The 23,036-nt window shown below is 38.4% G+C and overlaps 1 protein-coding gene across 2 annotated transcripts; it reads left to right on the top strand.

Annotated features, from left to right (window-relative positions):
- The first annotated feature begins 20,720 nt into the window (after positions 1-20,720).
- LOC104994681 (tropomyosin alpha-3 chain-like) lies at positions 20,721-21,594 on the top strand. Of its 2 annotated transcripts, XM_010848335.1 has the most exons (2): positions 20,870-20,937; positions 21,072-21,594. In XM_010848335.1, the coding sequence occupies exons 1-2, from the start codon at positions 20,870-20,872 to the stop codon at positions 21,550-21,552; spliced, it is 549 nt and encodes a 182-aa protein (XP_010846637.1). In that variant the 3' UTR covers positions 21,553-21,594. The 2 variants fall into 2 exon arrangements, with proteins under 2 accessions (XP_010846636.1, XP_010846637.1); XM_010848334.1 differs by having other exon boundaries at positions 20,721-21,594.
- Positions 21,595-23,036: the final 1,442 nt, after the last annotated feature.

Raw genomic sequence — 23,036 nt, 5'->3', positions numbered from 1 at the left:
TCAAACTCATGTCCATCTAGTTGGTGATGCCATCCAACCATCTCATCCTCTGTTGTCCCCTTCTCCTCCCACCTTCAGTCTTTCCCAGCATCAGGGTCTTTTCCAATGAGGCAACTCTTCGCAGGAGGTGGCCAAAGTATTGGAGTTTCAGCTTTAGCATCAGTCCTTCTAATGAACACCCAGGACTGATCTCCTTTAGGATGGACTGGTTGGATCTCCTTGCACTCCAAGGGACTCTCAAGAGTCTTCTCCAACAGCACAGTTCAAAAGCATCAATTCTTTGGCGGTCATCTTATTACACATCAACCCTTGCTTATTACACAGCAACTGACAGCTCAGCTGCAAACTCAAATTTTGGTCAGCTTCTACTTATTAGTAAAATTCTGTACTTCAAAAATGTCTTTTAATTTTTGACTACCTAATTTGTTTTCAGCCAAAAACAAATACCTAAAAATTTTTCTGTGAAAATACCAACTTAATGACTCTGTAATATCCATAGTTCTGACTTTGTTTTAGAAGACTTAAATTGTTATAATGAGAGGTGAGATAATAGTAGGAGAATGTATATTTTCACCTTTTGATTAGTGATTTATCATTTTCTCATTTTCTTTTAATTCTTCTGGAAAATATTTGCTTCATTATTTCATATTTCTTGGAATTTGCACAAAACGTTGCAAAATACTAATGGGAAATTCTGTGAGAGAAAATCACTGCATATTTCTTTGAAAATGAAATACTTAGGAACATGAGTTAAATACTATTGGAGTGATGAAGTTAACTTTGACAAGACTGGTTTTAAAGGCAGGGCATGTTGGTCAGAAAAGCCGAGTAGAGAGTATAGGAGACCAAGGAGGTCTGTACACAAGAGCTGGGCTATTTGAAAAGCTTGTGGATGTCAATAATTTTTTAATTGCTGTGTTTTTATATATTTCTTAAAAATAAAATCTCCAGAAACCATGTGCCCTTTTTTCTCTTTCTGTAATGAAAGGTAGCACCATCCACCTAGTGGCAGCAATTTAAAGTATAGACCTTGGACAGGGAGGAAATAAGAAGGCTCTAAGTAATGCTCAAAATTCTCCAAGCCAGGCTTCAGCAATATGTGAACCGTGAACTTGCTGATGTTCAAGCTGGTTTTAGAAAAGGCAGAGGAAACAGAGATCAAATTGCCAACATCCACTGGATCATGGAAAAAGCAAGAGAGTTCCAGAAAAACATCTATTTCTGCTTTATTGACTATGCCAAAGCCTTTGACTGTGTGGCTCACAATAAACTGTGGAAAATTCTTCAAGAGATGGGAATACCAGACCACCTGATCTGCCTCTTGAGAAAGTTGTATGCAGGTCAGGAAGCAACAGTTAGAACTGGACTTGGAACAACAGACTGGTTCCAAATAGGAAAAGGAGTTCATCAAAGCTGTATATTGTCACCTTGTTTATTTAACTTCTATGCATAGTACATCATGAGAAACGCTGGGCTGGAAGAAACACAAGCTGGAATCAAGATTGCTGGGAGAAATATCAATAACCTCAGATATGCAGATGACACCACCCTTATGGCAGAAAGTGAAGAGGAACTGAAAGGCCTCTTGAAAGTGAAAGAGGAGAGTGAAAAAGTTGGCTTAAAGCTCAACATTCAGAAAACGAAGATCATGGCATCCAGTCCTACCACTTCATGGGAAATAGATGGGGAAACAGTGGACACAGTGTCAGACTTTATTTTTCTGGGCTCCAAAATCACTGTAGATGGTGACTGCAGGCATGAAATTAAAAGACGCTTACTCCTTGGAAGGAAAGTTATGACCAACCTAGATAGCATATTCAAAATCAGAGACATTACTTTGCCAACAAAGGTTCGTCTAGTCAAGGCTATGGTTTTTCCTGTGGTCATGTATGGATGTGAGAGTTGGACTGTGAAGAAGGCTGAGTGCCGAAGAATTGATGCTTTTGAAGCGTGGTGTTGGAGAAGCCTCTTGAGAGTGCCTTGGACTGCAAGGAGATGCAACCAGTCCATTCTGAAGGAGATTAGCCTGGGATTTCTTTGGAAGGAATGATGCTAAAGCTGAAATTCCAGTACTTTGCCCACCTCATGCGAAGAGTTGACTCATTGGAAAAGACTCTGATGCTGGGAGGGATTGTGGGCAGGAGGAGGAGGAGACAACAGAGGATGAGATGGCTGGATGGCATCACTGACTCGATGGACGTGAGTCTGGGTGAACTCTGGGAGTTGGTGATGGACAGGGAGGCCTGGCGTGCTGCAATTCATGGGGTCGCAAAGACTTGGACACGACTGAGCGACTGATCTGATCTGATTTGATCTGAACTTAAATCTTTTTTTGACAACCAGCTACATCTGAGGTGAAAAAGTGCCTCTTCAGCATGGGACAGAAGGTGTTAGATGAAGAGAACAATGATTGTGAATTAATAACTCTTAAGGATCTGATAATTTATTAGTCAATTTAAAGCTTCTTAATTTCTTCTTGGTAATTTGAGATTGGGCTTCCCTGATGGCTCATCAGTACAGAATCCGCCTGCCAGTGCCGGAGACTCAGGTTCGATCCCTGGGCCAGGAAGATTCCCTGGAGAAAGAAATGGCAACCCACACCAGTATTCTTGTCTGGGAAATCCCATTGTTAGGTAGGTAGAATAGGGAAAGGAGTCCAAAATGGTGGTGGCTAAAAGACAAGGAAGATTAAAGGAAGGTCTGAGGACCAGAGTGAAGACTTCAGGTAGGACAAACAGAACAAACAGCACTCCTGGCTAAGCCCAATTTGCATAGGGCAGGCCCAGGTGGAGGAAAGAACATATAAAAGGAGGAGCCAAAGCGCTTTCTCAGGGACTCTCTCTCTCCCGTGCGCTGGGGCGCTCTTTTCCTCCTGTCTTTGGATCCATGAGCCCTCACGCCTCGAAGATGGATTTTCCTGCTATCTTCTAAATAAAATAGAGCTGTAACACTGAGCTGTAACACTGATTTGTCTAAGAGCTATAACACGGTCCTTTTGAGACCTGAGAGCTATAACACAGTCTATCCAAGACCCAAGAGCTGTGACACGCTGAGGGGGCTTTAATGTCCGTCACTCCAAATCTTTGTTGTGACGAGACAAAGAGCCAAGGAACATACACTTGTGTGACACCATGAACAGAGGAGCCTGGTGGGCTACAGTCCATGGGGTTGCAAAGAGTTGGACACGACTTAGCAACTAAACAGCAACAGCAGTTAGAGAATGGGTGAAATTTTAGTGGAACGTGAAAAGAGAATGAAAAATTTTCACCAGGTGCTTCAGTGAAATTGTTCCAGTTCATTTTCCATAAGAAGAAGAAAATAGATTATAAAAGTGTTGGTTGACACTTTCTCTGTGTGAACAGTGCAGGGTAAACTGGTTCCATAATAATGGAGAGATGGGCTTTGTTTTCTTATGTCTTTTCCGATAACAAATGAGCAATGGAGAGAATAAAGTTAGATTTTTAAAATGCACTTGACTTTAATTTACTACAGTGAGCTCTATCAAAATTTTTTGTATTTTAAATCATTACTGAATATAGTCAGTACAGCTTTTGAAAAGTTACTTAATATAAAAGATACCATTACTTAAAAAGAGCCATTTTAAAAGATGACAGGATAATAGTAAGAATGAGTAAATAATGTAACTTATAAGTATGATTATTACTGATTTTTGGGCTATCAGGAAAACCCTTAGGCTAGGGAAAAAAACGAAGCTAAATTTTCAACATGGTAACATCCAGAGCCACCACCTTATGCCATCGTACTGAAAAACACATGTTGACGTGGGTACCAGAATCGTGGAATTTCCCTCATGGGGAAATGATGGGAGAGAAGGCTAGAAGCAGTAGGTCTTGATGTGGCTGCTGCTTTTTTTTTTTTTTTTTGCAGAATGATGTCTGGGATATGGGACAGGGCATCAGGGAACTCCTACATGGCCAGGATGTGGACTTTGGAAAAGGTTTCCGTCCACTTTTTAGTCATGCTCCCAGTTGTTGATGGGATCAGAGTTAACTCCAAGGAAAGAACAGGAGGCGTCTTTTATCGGATTTGGAATGGGTCAGAGAACTAGTTTGATGTGGCTGCAGAGTTGGGATTTCTGCTAGTAAATGAACTGGAGTAAATCAGAAAAGAGGGAGAACCTTAGCCTGTGGACCAGACCCTCATAATTCTGCTGGGAAAGTGTGTGTGTGGGGGGGTGGGGGTTCTTATAGGCTCTGCTCCCTAGGAATTAGGTTTAAAATTAATCTAGACTACAGAAGTAATCTCAGTCTGACCCTCCAGGGTGTGAGGACTTCTAACACAAGGCTTCATGAACATATGCCAGAACATGGTACTTGCTCATTACAATTAGCCTGTAAATTAAAATTTTAACTCTACTTGTTAAACAACAAGCTTGAGAAAGGTAGAAACTGATATGCATGTGTGTTTTTCCAAGGGCACCAACTATCAAATGTGTTGGCTTTCATTTAATATGCAGGTGACTCTGGTTTAATTCCTGGGTTGGGAAGATTCCCCTGGAGAAGGGATAGGCTACCCACTCCAGTATTCTGGCCTGGAGAATGCCATGGACAGTGTAGTCCATATCACAAATAGTTGGGCATGACTGAGTGACTTTCATTTAATATATTGTCTAGAAATGCAAGATTAGGACAGTTGAAACATTTTATTAGTGAAAATAATCAATGCTTATTGTAGAAATAGTAGAGGTAAAAGGAGTTCTATAACCTCAAAGTTTGAATTTTTATATTCTCCCTCCATCTATTCCCTTAGCCTCCCTCCCCACCTTGTAATTGGAATCATATTGCCTTTGTTGCTGCATGGTTTTCTGAAACAGAATTTTAATTAAAGACTGTATGGTCTTTGAATATACTGGGTCAGATTATATCTGTAGAATATGTTACTAACAGAATAACTAGATCAAAAAATAGGAATTTTTTTAAGGCTCTTAAAATATACTGTAAAATTTTTTCAGAATGCTGTATGATTTGTATTTGTTTCAGGAGTTTGAGGGGCCTGGCTCTACTGGCTAGTATTATGAAAATCTTTGTTAATTAGATGGGAGATTTGTGTTCTATTCTGATATTCTATCCTTTGATCCCTTCTGAGGTTCTACTTTTTCTTTTTTTCTTTAACTTCTAATGTATTTATCTGGATAGACATTTGTATTTCATTTTGTGTGATTTTCCTGTTCATGTATTTGCTAATTTTAGCTTAGCAAAAATTGCAGTTTTGCTATTGCAGTTTTAGCTTATTTCTAACTTGAATGAGATTCTTATGTAATGAAAATGATTGCTTTTTTTGCTGTCTTGTCAAATAGTCTTAAAGCTTGTTGCTTACGTTCAATGTAAATGAATATACTGCAGTTTATAGGTTTCACATTGAATTTAATGAAGTATAAAGTTTTCACATTCATGGCTAATTTTTTTTTTTAACAATTTCTTCTAGTTTCTGGATTTAGAAAGCTTTCAGATGACCATTTTGATGGTGATAAGAATAGATTTGGCATGTACTGTATTTCCAGACTTAGTCTAACATTCACTGTAACAGTCTTAGGAAGTAATTGGCTGCTAGTACTTTGTTTTGTGAGCTTGTTTGGTGAATGGATGGCAAAACTAAAATAGAGAAAATAAGTTATTTGAGTTAACCTAGTAAGTAAATGACAGAACTTGCCCCACACTTCCCTAGAACAGAACAGACAAGCGTACTCTTAAAATGATTCAGGTATTAATGGAAAGTACCATGAAAGATACTTGATTTATCTAATATTTGAATTTGTGATCCTCATTTTTCTAATATTCAGTGATTTCTTTCTTCTTTCCATAAACTCTGTAAAAAAATTCCATCATTATAGAATTGGAGTAGTATCTTACAAAAATATGTAGTTCATATATATTTCAGTGTCATCAAATTACTGTATGACAAGAATTGACTAGACAATTAAAAATTAGTTTTTAATACAAAGTAAGATATGTTTTAAAAAAAACTTCCTATATTTCAGTTACATGAACCATATGGAGTATTCAAAATTCCTAGATTAAATTTGAATTAAAGTACTTAGTTTTTGTGTGTGTGTGTGGCTTTTATCCAGTGTCTAAGAGAAGTGATTATGATATGAACAGATTAATTTTTTATGGAACATACTGTTATATAAAATGTCAAAACAACAAAAATCCTTCTAATTTTACTTCTTAAAAAGTATAAGACACTGTTGTATTTATTGTTGTTGTTATTTTCTAAAAAGACAGAATTTTCGTAGCAGGAAAGTCCTTCTTTAAAGTAGCTAAACACTTGGCTGCCTATTTGAGTGGTTCTCATTCAAGAACTGGCAGAATTTCAGAGTACTTTGTAAATCCTGATTGTCTCTATAAATTCAAGGCAGAACAGCTACAATTTACCCTCCATACAAGGAATTAAAGTGATATTTTAATCAACTTCCAAAGATAGAGAACCATTCTTTTTTCTTTTTTTTTCATTCTTTTTTCTTTCAAAGACTTGACAGTGAAAAAGATGCCATGTAAGAATTTGGCAATGAAAGGAGCTGGGTTCAAGTTCTAGGCTTAGGCAAATATTTTAAATTCTCTAGGCTTCCTTTTCTTCAGTTGTAAAATAAGGCCATTGATTTCACCTCAGTGGGTGGCTGTGGTCCCTTCCAGCTCTAAATATAATCTTTCTAAAATAATCTGAGATATCCTGGAGTAATTTATAAGTGAAATGAAAAACTCATCGTGGTAAGACAGTGAACCCTGAATGTTCCCACGACAAAATTTGTGAAGCTTTGAAAAATGCTGATTCCCTTTGCTGGGAGATTTTGATTCCAAATTCTGGTTTCCAGACCAAGGACTGTGTGTTTAAAAACAAAAACCAAAGTTGTCATGTGAACCATTGGGTAGCCAAGTATGAAACTGCTCTAAAAAGGGCTCCTCTGTTGCCTACCTTTTCTATTCTTTCTCTATTGAAAGGCTGGGGAGGAGGACGTCTTTCTGTAGATTCTTTCAGTTTAAAATATTTGTCATCATTTCCATAGAGGAAGACATTTTTAACAGCTTGCAGAGGAAACTGCGTAGTCTTTTGTGTTTTTTTCTATTCCAGGAAGCAAGAACTGTTCTATTACCAGATAAATTTCATATGGGAACACGTATAGCTCTGTCTTGTCTTGCAAACAAGAATCATTATTCCCCTCATATTGTCCTCAGTTCAGCTTGGGGAATGAGGAGTAGCAGTGGAAATACATGAAGATTTAGCTGAAGGTTTACCCTTTGCCTGTCCTCTCCTTTGTTGTTGTTGCCTACTGAAATTGTCTTCTACTTGTCATGCTATGCTAAATTCCCGGCATACTTGTTTCATTTCATCTTGTCAGTGACTCTTTGAGAGAAGATACTATAACCTATTCTTTTTAGAGATGAGGAAAATCAGAAGCAGAGACTTCATCTGCCTGGTCCAGATAATCTGGCTAGAATTGGTAGAGTGGAGATTTGAATTTGAATGTAGGTCAATCTGGCTGTACCTTTAAAGGTTACAGTGTCTGGCTTTCAAATAGGGTTCTTCAGATTTCCTCAAGGATCAGGAAATATGGGTAAAACAAAGGTCTTCTATAAAAGGCATTAATTATATCATAATTATAAATATAGAAATTAGTAAATTATAAACGTTATCACTGCTCAGATTTGGTTGGCAGTGTGCACATTGAATGAACGGCTCCTTCTTTTCTTCAGAGTTGCTAATATGTAGAATCAGAATTGGCAGTGAGACACATTGAGACACATTGCAGACACCCCCTTGCCCTTCTCCTCCTTTTTCTTCTTCAGTGACCTTGACATTTTTAGGCAGTACTCAGTTGTTACTGAGGGTTCTTTCTACTGATCTGCCCTTCTTGACAGTGTCCTGTAGGAACACTGAAAACTAACCCTGGAAAAGTAACACAATTCTGTTGATAGTTTACCACCCCTCTTCCACTGACAAGACAACTGTGCTAGCTGGATTCTAGTCCAGAGCTTGCTCTTTTATAAGGTCGTTGGGAATATGAGGGAGCTTCTTGGGACCGAGGGTCTGCAGACTCTGATGCTATCTATAGTCTAAATTTGTGTGTACGTTTTCTGGTCCATAACTTCACCAGAGTCTCCAAGGAGCCAATGGTCAAAAAACAAGATGGAACGAAGAGTTTTTGCATTTCATCATGTTGACATTCTAATCAGTCTTATCTTCTCCATCTCTGTTACTAATCAGATATTAATGTGATAGTTCATTCCCCAAGGTTTTCTTATTCATTACTGATATACATGCTCATGTATTTGCTGTTTATACCTCTGCTGTGGGCTTCCCTGGTAGCTCAGCTGGTAAAGAATCCACGTGCAATGCAGGAGACCCCGGTTCGATTCCTGGGTTGGGAAGATCTGCTGGAGGAGAGGCACAGGCTACCCACTGTAGTACTCTTGGGCTTCCCTGGTGGCTTGGATGGTATAAAGAATCTGCTTGCAGTGCGGGAAACCTGAGTTTCATCCCTGGGGTGGAAAGATCCCCTGGAGGAGGGCATGGCAACCCACTCGAGTATTCTTTCCTGGAGAATCCTCACCGACAGAGGAGCCTGGCGGTGTTCGTATGGCACCGTACACCGAATGTCGTAAATTCCATGGTGTCGTAAAGAGTCGGACGTGACTGAGCGACTAACCACAGCACAGCACCTCTGCTGTATTTTCATAAAGTATTTGGGACTGTTCATGTTAAAACATTAAACAACTTATTAATAACTTGATTTTTATCCAAGAGTAATACTTTTCATAATGTAATACATTTCATAAGCTTTTTACCTAACATACTTAAAAAATGGTTTCTAGATGGAGAACTCTTTATTGTGGTATGCTCAATACATATGAAATATATTAAAAATATATGTATATGAAATATAAGGTGCAGAATATAGGATTTATTTAGTTTGTTTTTCTTTGTATTAATTATTATTGCTTCATTGTAATGATTTTTCCAAGTTTTAGTTTCACTCTTTTCCTAATCCAGAGGTTGAAAACTTGAGTGGCTTGAGAGTTGATTGGGAGTAGAGTGGGTTGAGAGCAGAACAATATGGAGTAGTGGGAACTATGATAAAATAGAAAATAATTGCACTGCTAAAGCATTTACATTCATATTGTAGGAGAAATGCTGCTAGCCTCACAACTATGGACAAGGGCAGATGTCTGACTGTTGATCTGCTCCCTTTTTAGAACTAGAGATGTGTCAATAAGTTGGATACATTTGCAGTTAAACTATTATAGGATAAAGCAAATGATCAGTCATAATTAGAGGAGTATATCTTTTTTTTTAAAGATCTTCTTCAATAAGTTGAAAATTCCATGAGTAGATGAACTATTGACTCCTCAGACCTACTAGAGTATTTGGCCCATAGCAGTGTGTTGAAAACACATTTAGTAGTATACTGAGTTCTGCCTCCTAATTTCCCACCAAATCTGCTTATTCCTTTGCATCGCTACCATCAATACTCTTATCTACAGCACTGCTGTAACTTATAAGTTACCAAAATAATTTTTCTGACTCTAGTTTGGTTCATGTGAATCTTTGCACACTGAAGCTGGAGTGATCTTTGAAGGATTCAGAACTAATAACATACCTCCTTCAATTAAAAGCTTTTGATAGATTTTAATAGTTAAGATTAAATCTAATTTTAACTAGCTGCTTGGTCTTCTAGCCTTCTTGTATAAAAATCTGACCTCAAGTCAGCTAAAAGGATCCCTCTAATATAGATAAGATTTATGACCACTGCAGGATTGTATCAGTTTTTCATAATCTTATTTAAGTGTTATGGAATTTCTAGATGCTAAAAAAGATAACATCTTATGAAATATTGACTGCAAACTTAAATTTCATATTTACAGATTATGACTTATCCAGTGCAAAAATGGCCCCAGTTCTCTTCTTCTATATTCTCTGCAATGTGACTTTACAATTCTTCCTGTTAAGAAATAGAGTCTATTTCCTACCTCTTGAATCTGCTGGCCTTGTGATTTGGTTGAGCCAATAGAATGTGTAAGGGGTAAGGGTAGGACAATTTTCAGGCTTAGTCTTAAGAATCCTTGTTGTGTCCATTCCCTTTTGGAACCTTGCCACTGCCAGGAGAACAAGGACAGACTAGCCTAATGGAAGAACATCAGCCAAGTGGACAGTTAAAGTTGTTACACTCAAGCCAGTCATTCTAGGCTAGCCACCATCCAGCTGACCTGAGACATATGAGAGCCCAGCAGAGATGAGCAGAGTCGCCTCCCCAACTTGTACCTTACCACGCAATCTTTAATGAGCCCAATTGACCTGAAGAACCTTCCAAATGATACATAGACTCCTGAGCAACAATTAGTATTTGAAGCCGCTGAGTTTTAGGGAAGTTAATTTTTGTATCAGTTGCTAATAGATACAGATACTGGTACCTTTTTCATCCAGTTAGTGAAAAGAAGACTTAATTAATTCTCTTTGTTTTTAAACTGGAACCATTAGAGCTAGCACATTTATTATCAGAGAAGAAACTAATACAAGAGACATTTTGCCAAAATGTCTCATTGTCCTGTACTTGAAGGAAATGTTATGTAGTAAAAGAACACTTGACTTCCATTTTTGACATTATGGCAGAATATTTTTTTAAATTTTCAAGATTTTATAAATACATAATATAAAAAGTACAATCTACTATTAAATATAATTTTAAGTGCATTGCTGAGCTGGCAGGATACTAAGAGAAATCTTTGGAAGACAAAAATAAGAGAACATGAATCCAGAAAAATAAGGAGAGCTCTAAATTTGACAGCCTTGGTGTTTAAATCCTGGAAATTTAGCATTCTCAGTGAAAGGATGTACTTGAACCAAAACTACCCCATAAAAGAAAGCTTAGTAAACGTTACAGGACAGATCAGGTGAACAAAAGATCAATAAATAGAAGATACAAACAACCTAATCTGTAGGTTAGGTCTTATAGACATAATTTTAATGTAAACTCTACACCCTAACAGTAGAGATTACACATACTTCTTAAGTGCTTATTGCATTCACAAAAATTGATAACATTCACAAACAAAACATTAATTTTGTGAAGTAGAAATATGGCAAATAGCATTCTCTGATCACTATGCATTAAAAGAATTTCTTAACAAAAACAGAACATATTAGTAGCTTTGAAGGAAATAGAAATGATCAGTCTATAGAGAGAAGGGGCTTCCCTGGTAGTTAAGACAGTAAAGAATCTGCCTGCAATGTAGAAGACCTGGGTTCACTCCTTGGGTTAGGAAGTTCCCCTGGAGGAGGCCATGGCAACCCACTCCACTATTCTTGCCTGGAGAATCTCCACGGATAGAGGAGCCTGGTGGACTACTGTCTATGGGGTCGCAAAGAGTCGGACATGACTGAGCGACTAACCATAGCACATAGAGAGAAGACCAGGAGCACATATGTACCAAGTTTGTAGAATGATGGGGGCATGGATCTTCATTGATGTCAAAGTGATAGTGCTGTTGGTTTTTTTTTTTTTTTTTAAACCTATCATAATAGAATTGAATAAAAATTTTAATTTACCACTATTAGTGCTAAATTCAGCAAACTTTGTTTTTTCTCCTCTGTGCAAAATACTGCGATGAAAAACTCTTTGCCTTGAAGAAACTCCTAGTAGAGGTGGGTAGTTATGATCATTATTACAGTGGTAGAATGAATCAAATACTACTGGAGAAGAAAATGGCAACCCACTCCAGTATTCTTGCCTGGAGAATCCCAGGGACAGAGGAGCCTGGTGGGCTGCCGTCTATGGAGTCGCACAGAGTCAAACATGACTGAAGCGACTTAGAAGCAGCAGTAGCAGCAGCAGCAGCAGCATGAGACAATACTCAGCATCTAATATTTCTACAGTTTTGATGCTTGTTGAGGAGCAGGGTCTTCATATTGGGTTTTCTTCTGTGCCTTGTGGCCTGGATAACGCAAATCCTGTTTCCTAGCCTGCATACAGTAAGATATTCAGTACAATTAAAACCCAACTAATGAGTCAATCTCATGTCTGTAGTTTTTTAAGGAATTTATATCACCTTATTATTTATACTTTATGATAATTTAAAAAAATGAAACAGTTGAAAGTGAAAGGCTGAAAGTGCTAGTCGCTCAGTTGTTTCTGACTCTTTGCAACCCCATGCACTATATGGCCCGCCAAACTCCTCTGTTCATGGAATTCTGCAGGCAAGGATACTGGAGTGAGTTGCCATTACCTTCTCCAGGAGATCTTTCTGATCCAGGGATCAAACATGGGTCTTCTGCATTGCCAGCAGATTCTTTACCGTCGGAGCCATCAGGGAAGCCCAATTTTTAAAATAAGATTATAATTTGTATATGAGGACCTTCGCGTGAGCAGATCTTTTTTGAGATGCTTCCTGCTCTAGGATCCCTTTTACTCATTTTGAAATAGCAGTGAGATGACTGACTGTCTTGTTTTTATTTGTTTAAAAATAACAAAAAAAGACTTTGCCTTTTTAAATAACTGAGTTAGACTTGGTTATTTTACATTTAGAAAGTCCAAAGTATGAAAAGAAGAACATATTTCCACTAATTGTTACCCAGATGAGCATTTCTCGTATTGTGATCAGTATTCTTATTCCTTTTCTCTCTCTCCTATCCTCATTTTTCATTAGCTTTTTTTCCCCTCTTTCTTCTCTTTCATTTGCACCTTCTATATGTGTACAATTAAAATATTTTATGTATCTGCTGTTCTTTTACACAGTGTGATGGTGGGACCAGGAAGATAAATTGTAAGTGGGCAGATTGAGGAAGGCCTTCTTGGAGATGGTAGCTTGGTTATGGAATGCACATTGGTGAGCATGACATCCAGTTGAGGCCAAGCAAACTGAAACATCAGAGTTTGGAGCAGAGAAAGATTTATTTCAGGGCTATCCAAAGAGAGAGGTGACTAATGCCCCCAAAGCCCCAAACTCCCTGAAGGGCTTCAGCAAAGCATTTTTAAAGACAAGTAAGGGAGGTTTGGGATTGGTTATTGCAAACTTCTGTGGGGGAATCCTTTGTTCTTATGGCTGTTAGCTGCCCCCCATAGGTCAGTTTCCTATAAACTTCTAACAGGAGAAATGTTCTTTCTTGTTTTGAATGGAAAAGTGTTCAACTCTTAAAGGACAAAGTCTTGAGAATGGGCTTTCCTGTATATTTCAGGTTATTTTTAACTTGAATCAAAAACAGCAGAATACAAAGGTTGAAGAGCTAATGGGGAGTCAGATTTATTTTTCCTTATTATAATTTTTTTTCTGATCTGGGTTTCAGAGAACTGGGAGAGATGTTTGACAGGCAAAAATGGGGACAAGATCATGGTTGGTAAAGTTCTCTTACTAAAGGCACACGGGCAGGGAAATTGAGACTGAAAAATGCAAATAGTTGTGAATGTATGTTTGTTCACCATGATAAAAGCCTGAATAATAGCAATAGTTAATGATGATACAAAGCACTTTCTATGGGCCAGGGAGTGTTCTAACCTTGTAAACATTATTTAATTTTATCACAGTTAAGTGAGGCAGATTCTATTATTAAGTATGTTACAGATAAGGAAACAAAAACATCGTGGGATTAACTAGTAACTTGGCTCCAAATTGGTAAGTAATAAAGCTGGGATCAGACAGAGGAAGGCTGGCTGTAGATTTGTGCTTGTACCCATAAGCAAGGTACTTCCCTGGTGGCTCAGCTGGTAAAGAGTCTGTCTACAGTGCAGGAGACCTGGGTTTGATCCCTTGGAGAAGGAAATGGCAACCCACTCCAGTATTCTTGCCTGGGAAATCCCATGGACATAGAAGCCTAGTGGGTAACAACCTGTGTAGTCTCAAAGAGTTGGACACGACAGCGACTAAACCACCATAAATAAAGTGACTAGTAAACCAGAAATTTCTGATCTTGTTCCCATTTCATATGTTTTTCTAAGGTTATTTACATGGGATTGTTTTTTTTTTTTTTTCATTTTAAAGTTTCAGAAAAGATATTGATAGATTACTAAGGCAACTACATATTCCATTGTTTCTTATACTGTAAACCTGACTTTCCACCAGTATTAAAACAGTCTAAATTTTATAGTACTCCTATTTAATAGTTAAAAATATATATATAGACTTCAGGAGCCTTATTTTTTTAATTTTAAATGTATGCTGGAGCCTCAAAGAATGAGAAATTTATAATGTAGTCCTTTCAGGAATTCAGTACTAAAAGTCTCTTTTGTGGAATCCAAGGGAGATCTTCCTTCTAATGAATTCTTATTGTCCCTAGTATAGTGGTGATGTTCCACATGTGTAATCCACAAGGCAGTTTAGTGGAATTTTAATAAAGATATTTTATCTCTTGCCTTCCTATATTTTTATCTTCATTTGCCTATGGTTACAATATTTTTTCAATAATAACATTATAATATACTTAGAATTTCTCAAGTATCTTATGCATGATAGGCATTTTCTGAGTCAAACATTGCTAAGCCCTATGGCAACTCTGTATAATCTGTTTCCCAGTTGAAGTAACTGAAGCTTAAACTGGCACAGTGAAAACAAGTGAAGATTAAAATTTAGGATTGTAGAGCTCCAGAGTTCATGCATGTGGTGTTAAAGCTCTGGTTCTTTCAATACAAAAATTGGTCACTAGATAAAAGGAAAAGGTTTCGCCCTTTCTGCTGATGTGAACAGAGGAAGTGCTTATTAGTTCTAAGTCTCCCCCAGTGATTTTCACTGATGCTGCTGTCCTGCTGAGAGCTTTCCCATACAGTCACTATAATGTACCACAGCACCGGGCTTCCAAAACGGGAAACCTGAGAAGGATCCACATTCTTCCTGTAAGCAACAGATGGTTACTGTTTAAGTGAGGGTAAACTCTGAATCTCATCTCTAAAGGGATTTTAGGTTTTTGCAGGGTAGGCGGGTTTAGAGGGTTACTCAAGAAAATCAAGCTAGTAACAAAATTGAGGAGGAAGAAATAACAAACCAAATTTGCCTGTAGCTCTTTTCATGATATATACTCTTCAGTTACAGTCATGTGGTAGGTTGTATTTTTCTGCCCCTTCCTTACCCTAATAGAGGAGGAGGGATGATGGGAGGGCATGGCAGACTGTTGAAATTTGTAGTGTGTTGGCATCTAGCAAGTGAGTTTTGCTGTGGGGTAAGTCCTGTGGCTTGTTTTCTGCCTTCGTGAATAGAGCCTTTCCATCTTTGCCAAGCCTGCAGTTAATGCGGTCAAGGGATTTATTATGAAATGTACTAAATCTTGGCATGGAGCTAATTGCATATAACAAGAAGCGTGCTAGGGGCTTGGACCTGAGAAGTGACACATGCAAAAAGCATTCTCTTTCTGATGCTGCTGAAAGAGGTTTTGTGTAGGGAAATGTCTGCATGTCTGCACTTATTGCTAATGAGGTAACCCGTCACCCAAAGCATATTTCTGAGTTACTTGTTAAAATAAATGCAGAGGTCTACCTCTTACTCTGAAATTTACCAACAAGTGGCAATTGAAGAATATTTACTAGCTCCAACTTTACTTCTAAAACTCTTACTATACCATAAAAATACACTCATGGCAGTTTAAATTACATAATTACAACTTAGAATAATTCTTATATAAAGGTATAAAAGGCAACCAGAAAGGTATTGTCTTAACTCAAGCTACCATAACAAAATACCATGGAGCCTGGGGCTTACGCAACAGAAATTTTCACATAGCTCTGGAGGCTGGAGGTCTGAGGAAAGGGTATCAGTATGGGTGGGTCTGATGAGGGCTCTCTTCTTGACTTACAGATGAATGATTTTTCTTTGTAGCCTCACTTGGAGGTGGAAGAGGGGAAGAATGGGAGATTCAAAGAGAGCTTGAGCTCTTGTTCTCTGGTGTCTCTCCTTATAAAAGCACTAATCTTATCATAAGCTACCTCCTACTCCCTGCCAATGACCCTGCCAGAAGAGTCTAAACCTAGTTATCCCCCAAAGACCCTATCTCCAAATACCATCATATTGAGAGGTGGGGCTTCAACATACAAATTTGGCAGGGACACAGTCCAGTCCATAGAAGAAGAATTCAAAGGATAAAACACACAACACATCTTTTTAAACCCACTGTATATCCTTAAATTTTTATTTTAAAATTTCCTTTAAAGGTAATTGAATAACCAAAAAGTAAAAAATTGAATAATATTTTGTCTTTTTCTATTGTGTTTGTGAAATGGTTTTTTAAATGAAATGTCTCAAAGCTCTATTGAGATATTTATAGTCCTCACAACACTCTAATGTATACAGTGTATATAGTAGGTGCTTAATACTTGTTTGGTATATTAAAAACCTAAAGAGGTTTAGCACTTTCCCACAGTACATACCACATTATGTATTAGTTTACTGAAATATACAGAGAGGAGACCAGTAAAACTTGGTTTAATGAAAGAGTCACATCTTTTTTTGACTATTAGTAGAAACATTTTTTGCAGACAATTCTCTTTCCTTCTGATACCAAATTCTGATTAACAAGGTATGTTTAGGAAATAGTTTCATATTTTCCTAGATTAGTAATTTTTGTACATGTAAAGCTGAGACTGATACTTAAAAAGTAAGTGGGAAGTGATAAATGGGATGATTGTAGTGGTCCCCAGCATACAGTTAACACTAATCTTGATGCTAGTGGTTTTTAAGTGGCAGTAGTTCTGACTGTAAAACAAAACAGAAGCGGTCACCCATTTTAATCCTGGCACAGCAAAAAGGAAATGTTGAAATGAAAGTGTTTGTAGCCTAAAAAAAAAAAAAAAAGAAGCATTTGAAAATAGAAGAGCAAAAATATCATTTGTATGATCCCTGTAACATTGCAAATTCATTAATATCCAGGGCTTACCAGATCAGTTTGAATTTTTATCAAGTGCCAGAACTTGGCACTGATCAGGGTGATAAAAACCTGATGATTTACAGAGAAGGAATGGTTTGCTTGTTCATTCATTCATTCAAAATTAATTTATTGAGGTTCTCCTGTGTTTTGAGGCACCATGCCAAACACCATACGAGACAGACAAATCAGTGATAGCTTTTACCCTTGAGTACTTAATTTTGTAATTACTTAACTAACATTGAGTCTCTCCTACATATACAGTACTGTCCTGTCTCTTGGGATTGAAAATATAAACATCATTAAAAACCGTCCTTTTTAAAGAAGCTTGTGTCTCATCTAGGGAAATACACATAAACACATAATTGCTGTTAGTTATTAAGTTTAATAACTTGAGATTTGGTGCCAGGTCTAAATAGAGGTTAACATTCAAGTGGAACGTATGGCTTTCCAAACCATTCACCAAATCTGGTAAGTGTTGTTGCAGTAATATATGTCTTTTCTACCCAATGGGTGGTCTGAGAACCAGCAGCAATGTCATCACTTGGGAGACAATACTGGAAATGTATATGAATCTCGGGTTTCACTCCAGACCTACTGAATCTGACTCTCTCGTTGGTTAGTTGCTAGTGGTGTCTGACTCTTTGTGACCCCCATGGTCTGCAGCATGCCAGGCTTCCCTGTCCTTCACTATCTTCCGGAGTTTACTCAAACTCATGTCCATTGAGTCGATGATGCCATCCAATCATGTCAACCCCAGGCATAAGATCTCCACGTGATTCATATACACATTGAAATTTAGGGAACTTTAATATAAGATTTGACTTGTATTCATACTTAGATAAAATTTTATCTGATCTCATAGCAGAGTTGTTTTATTTGCACATGTGTTCTTTTCACAAGCATTTAGTGAACACAAAATTTATTAAACATGTACCAGGTTCTGTATTGGGAGCTAAAGACAAATCAAACAACTTTTAGCCACAATTGCTAAATAAATTCTATAACTTTGTAAAGAAGTAATTATATCAGTATGGAGAGGAAGAAAACATTCTAGAGAAGACGTAATACCTGAACCAGATCTGAAAAGGTGGGCAAGGATTTCTTTAGGAGAGGGAGAAATATCCCAGGTTCTTTTCTCAGAATCCATTTCTCTGTCAGCTTTTGAACAGGTGAGTTACTAGAGATAGGTTATTGAGTCTTTTAAAAATTATTAGGTAGCTCCTAAATTAAGGTTTGTGTATTTGGTGTATTTTGTCAATAAGATGAGTATATTATTTCTTAAGGAAATGTCATGTAATGAGCATTGAAGTTCAATGTGAGTAACTTCACGCTGAACTGAGTTTTCTGTTGTTGTTGTTTTTTTCATCTGTAAAATAGTGAAGTCAGTTTTGTGAGATTTTAATGAAGATTATTGGTGCAAAAAATTTAACACTATGGAGTCCAGTAAATTTTAACTGTTTTTAATGATTATAAGGACAATTTTTGACATAATGTTGCTAATTTATTTTAGTAAAAGGAAAATATAACAATGTGACCCGTGTAAAGTAAAAATATTCCCCTACAATAATAATAGCAATAAATCCTCTATAATCTGAGATGAAAAAATTAAAAACAGAAATAATGAGTCATAATGTCTAAAAACTGAAAAAAATATTTTCACCTTCTTAAAGAGGAAACTTGTGAACTCAACATTCTCCTTTGGCTCTAGACTCTGCACTTCGGTGTTTATAGTCAGTCCCAGGACAGGCCCTCTCTGTCTATAGTAACGGACCATTTCAGTCCTTCTTAATGAGGCTTCACCTTAATGCCTTTTAAATATTTGAATAGCAAATTTGTCTGAAGTGGACTCTTCAGCATGTTGTGTGTGGGCTTCCCAAGAAGAAATACATCCATGTGTTCTTAGAGAAAATATGACTTTTTTTTATTTCCTGAATTTGAAAAAACATGTTTAAGTTCCAAGCTAATGCAGAGCAGCTGAGCCTTTCTCTCATAAACAAAAATTGAAATTGGCTTTCTCTAAAAGTTTCTTTATTCAGTTCTCAGGAACTGGAGTACTTGCTTTTCTATAGCTGGAGTCTCATACGACTTAAGGCAGAATGTCTTGGTGCCTTTCCATTCATTTAAAATGGCCTTCTAAGAACCAGCAGTAGAAGGCAGATGTCACTGGGCGGTATTAATCTGAGTAAAGGTGAGAGTAGTGCAGAGAACCTACTGCTGTGTGGCATGGTCAGAAACGGGTAACAGCATAAAGGGGGCTGAGGGACAGAATTTGAGTCCCACAGTGAAATGTGCTACTCAAGGTAAACAATCCATTGTTGTTGTCTTTGGCAATTCTTGAGAACCTTGTCATGTTAATGTAGTTATTGAAATTGAATTTCAAGATTGTACTGTTGTTCTCATATTTCACTTAAAAACAGTACTGCTAACTCCCACCTTGAGAGATCACATGTATCTCATAAGCAGGGCACTGCTAATATTTTAGTAACCCCACAAGAAGGATGGTGAAATGAAATACTGTGAAAACACAACCGACTTGTGTTTTCTTTTCCCAACTTGCTTGCAGTAAGAAGCGTAATGTAAAAATAACCCAGTACCAGATTTACTTCAGAAATGCACAAATGGTACCCATTGTGTGTCAGAGATCACCCTGAGTCTCTGTGACCTTGGCAACATTTCAGGGGTTACATTTTCGCACGAATCAACGTTTCTTGAACAGTTTCTCCAGTATATTGGCACAGACCAGCTGTTCTTAAACAGTAAGCATTTATACCTTTTCCCCACCTATTTTTCCTCACTGAACATAGCTATTATAGTCTTTATAAGAGAGAGAGAGAGAGAGAAGAAAAAAGGAAGAGAGGAAAGCAATGAAGAGGGGTGGAGAGAAACAGAGGAAGAAAAAGATAAAGGAAGAAAGGAGCCCTAATTACCGATTTGTGCTAGAAGTTTCCACAATGTCAGGACAGTGGTGTCATACTTGATCTTAGTTCACATTTGTTCCTTTAAAAAAATACTTATTTATTTATTTTTGGCCATGCTGGGTCTTCACTGTTGCGCAGGGTCCTTCTCTAGTTGTGGTGAGCAGGGGCCCCTCTCTAGTTGCAGCGTGCACGTTTCTCATTGTGATGGCTTCTGTGTTGCTGCTCCCCGGATCAGAGGTTGTGTCTCATGGGCTTAGTTGCCCTGCGGCATGTGGGATCTTCCCAGAGCAGAGACTGAACCCGTGTCCCCTGCATTGGCAGGTGGATTCTTAACCACTGGACCACCAGAGAAGCACTGCCTTTTGTAATTTTAAAAGATTGGCTCCTTCAGGATTTCCTTTTGATAATATATTGCTTATTGCTCCCAGTAGAACGGTTTAAGAGGGATATTTATGAAACAGGATGTGTATTTTCATTGACATATCATTTGATTGATTTTCTAATAGGGAGGAGTTATAGATTTGACTTTGGGGTATTTCAGAATTACTTGAAGAAAGGAGAGTTCTTATTTCTTTTAACTTGCTCATCTTAGGCGCTGAATATTGAAAGAGATTGCTGTTTTATGTTCTGTACTTTCACATTTTAATGTACTTCTTCTTATGACTTATAAATAGAGTGAGTCTTTTGATCATTACTGGATTTTTAAAGTTATGTTAAATCCATCATGAAACTACTGATTTCTTCTTGGTTTTCCGAGGATTAGGCAGAATAGTTATTCTGCAAATACCATGATAAAGAAAAATGATGAGTCGTGTCGGACTCTGTGCGACCCCATAAACTGCAGCCCACCATTCCTAAGTATCCCAAGCTTCCTACTGTCAGCCTCGACTGCACATGCTCTTCGCCTAGTGTGGGCCACAAGTTCAACCCTGCAGGAACCAAGCGGCTGCAACGCCGAGCGCCGAGCGGAGGAGGCAGGAACCCGAAGGCAAGCAGGAGCTGGGTGGGGACCATGGCCGGGACCACTGTCATGGCCGCGATCGCCGTCACCGAGGCAATGAAGTGCAAGATCCAGGTTCTGCAGCAGCAGGCCGATGATGCAGAGGAGAGCGCCAAGCGCCTCCAGCAGAAAGTGGATGGAGAAAGATGGGCCCGAGAACAGGCTGAGGCTGAAGTGGTCTCCTTAAACCGTAGGATCCAGCTGGTTGAAGAGGAGCTGAACCGAGCTCAAGAGCACCTGGCCACTGCGCTGCAAAAGCTGGAGGAAGCTGAGAAAGCTGCTGATGAGAGCGAGAGAGTTATGAAGGTTATTGAAAACCAAGCCTTAAAAGATGAAGAAAAAATGGAACTCCAGGAAATCCAACTCAAAGAAGCTAAGCACATTGCAGAAGAGGCACACAGGAAGTATGAAGAGGTGGCTCGCAAGTTGGTGATTATTGAGGGAGACTTGGAGCGCACAGAGGAGCGAGCGGAGCTGGCAGAGTCCCGTTGCCGAAAGATGGGTGAGCAAATCAGACTGATGGACCAGCACCTGAAGTGTCTGAGTGCTGCTGAAGAAAAGTACTCTCAAAAGGAAGACAAATATGAGGAAGAGATAAAGATTCTTACCGATAAACTCAAGGAGGCAGAGACTCGTGCTGAGTTTGCTGACAGATCAGTAGCCAAGCTGGAAGAGACAATTGATGATTTGGAAGATAAACTGAAATGCACCAAAGAGGAGGACCTCTGTACACAAAGGATGCTGAACCAGACTCTGCTTGACCTGAATAAAATGTAGAGCACCCCAGCCCCGCCCTGCCGCTGCTCCTCCCTCTCACCCCGACTCTGACTCCACTGGGGCCAGCCTGCCCGAAGCTGACCTTTAAACGGAGGGCTGATCTTTAACTGGAAGGCTGCTTTCTCCTTTCGCCACCTCCCCCACCCCCCATACTCCTGTGTCCTTTTCGCCAAACAGTCTCTGCCTCTCCCCAGAGATTCCAGTTGGGCTAGAGGCTGAGCATCTTTGGGAACAACGTTTAAGGGAATGTGAGCACAATGCAAAGTGTCTTTAAAAGCATGTTGTGATGTACACATTTTGTAATTACCTTTTTTGTTCTTGACGTTACAACCATTTGTAAAAAAACATTCCAGATAATTCCGTAGAACTGAAGCAGCAGTCTAATCCCTTTCTCACTTTTGGAAGGTAACATTTCAGCTTAATGCATATTGCCTTCTCCAGAGAGAAACGGCAAAGGTTTGGGCCTGCCTTACTGAGAGCCTAGCAGCCCAGAGAAAGGCTCCATTTGGGGAAACCTCATTGCCCTGTAAAAAGTACCTGCCAAAGCAGAAAGATGATTCCAGAAGGAGTTAGCCAAAAAAAAAAAAAAAAATGCTGTTCAGGTTTTCAGCTTTACGGTATCTTTGGACAACTTTTTTTTTTCTTTTTTCATCAGAAGTGACCAAACAATTAAGATGGTAAAACCTCTGATACCAAATCCTTGTCCCAGCTCTACCCTGTTCCCAACTGCTCACAGAATGGATCATGTGCCCCTTATATTGAAGTGACCACTTATTTGCTCTCCTGCCTCCTTGAAAGAAAGGAAAGAAAATTATGTTTTGCCACTGATTTAGCCATATGAAACTCATCTCATCACCCTTTTCTGGGTCTGAAGCTGCTGTCTCTAAAAGTGCCATCTCACTGTGCTTTGTATCGGTTAGTGCTGGAGAAATCTTGAAAAGCGTATGTACAAAACTTGTAAATTTTTATATTTTGGAACTTTGCTTCTTTGGGGTTGAGGCAAACTGGTCACCCCTCTGCCTGTGAGAGCTCTCTACAGTCTGTGGGCTAGCAGTGTGCTGATCTTTTAAAGTTTCTTTCCCTACCCAATCCCCCTTTTTTGATGAGGTTTCAGTGAGGTCTGTTAGGGGTGCATCCTGCAGCTTAATTGGCTTAAAATGTTCTCTCCTTTGGTGTGGTCTCTTTGGGGACCAATTGGGAGAAAAAAAACCAATAGTGTAACTGTTTTGATACTGAAAATTGATAAATGTCTTTTTGAAATAACCAGTCCCTCCAAAATAAATAAATCCAATATGAAAAAAAAAAGAAAAATGATATTAGAAAACAAAGTAGTTAATATCAATGTCTTAAGTTTTATAAAGTAACTTTACATTGGAAAGACTTGGTAGTATGATGTCTAGCTATTAATGTAAACAAGCATCACAAAATACTCTTTTCTTTTGGTTTTAGAGTTGTATAGCTCATCCAACATTGAAAATGTGTTG

This window comes from Bison bison, unplaced genomic scaffold, assembly GCF_000754665.1.
Source record: "Bison bison bison isolate TAMUID 2011002044 unplaced genomic scaffold, Bison_UMD1.0 scf7180017864263, whole genome shotgun sequence".
In the NCBI taxonomy this organism is placed as follows: Eukaryota; Metazoa; Chordata; class Mammalia; order Artiodactyla; family Bovidae; genus Bison; species Bison bison.
The sequence above is the reverse complement of the archived record's forward strand: the minus strand, read 5'-3'. Positions and strand labels throughout refer to the sequence as shown.

Coding starts and splice junctions, on each gene's coding strand:
- LOC104994681 (XM_010848334.1), top strand. CDS start 20,788: ATGGCCGGGACCACTGTCATGGCCGCGATCGCCGTCACCGAGGCAATG.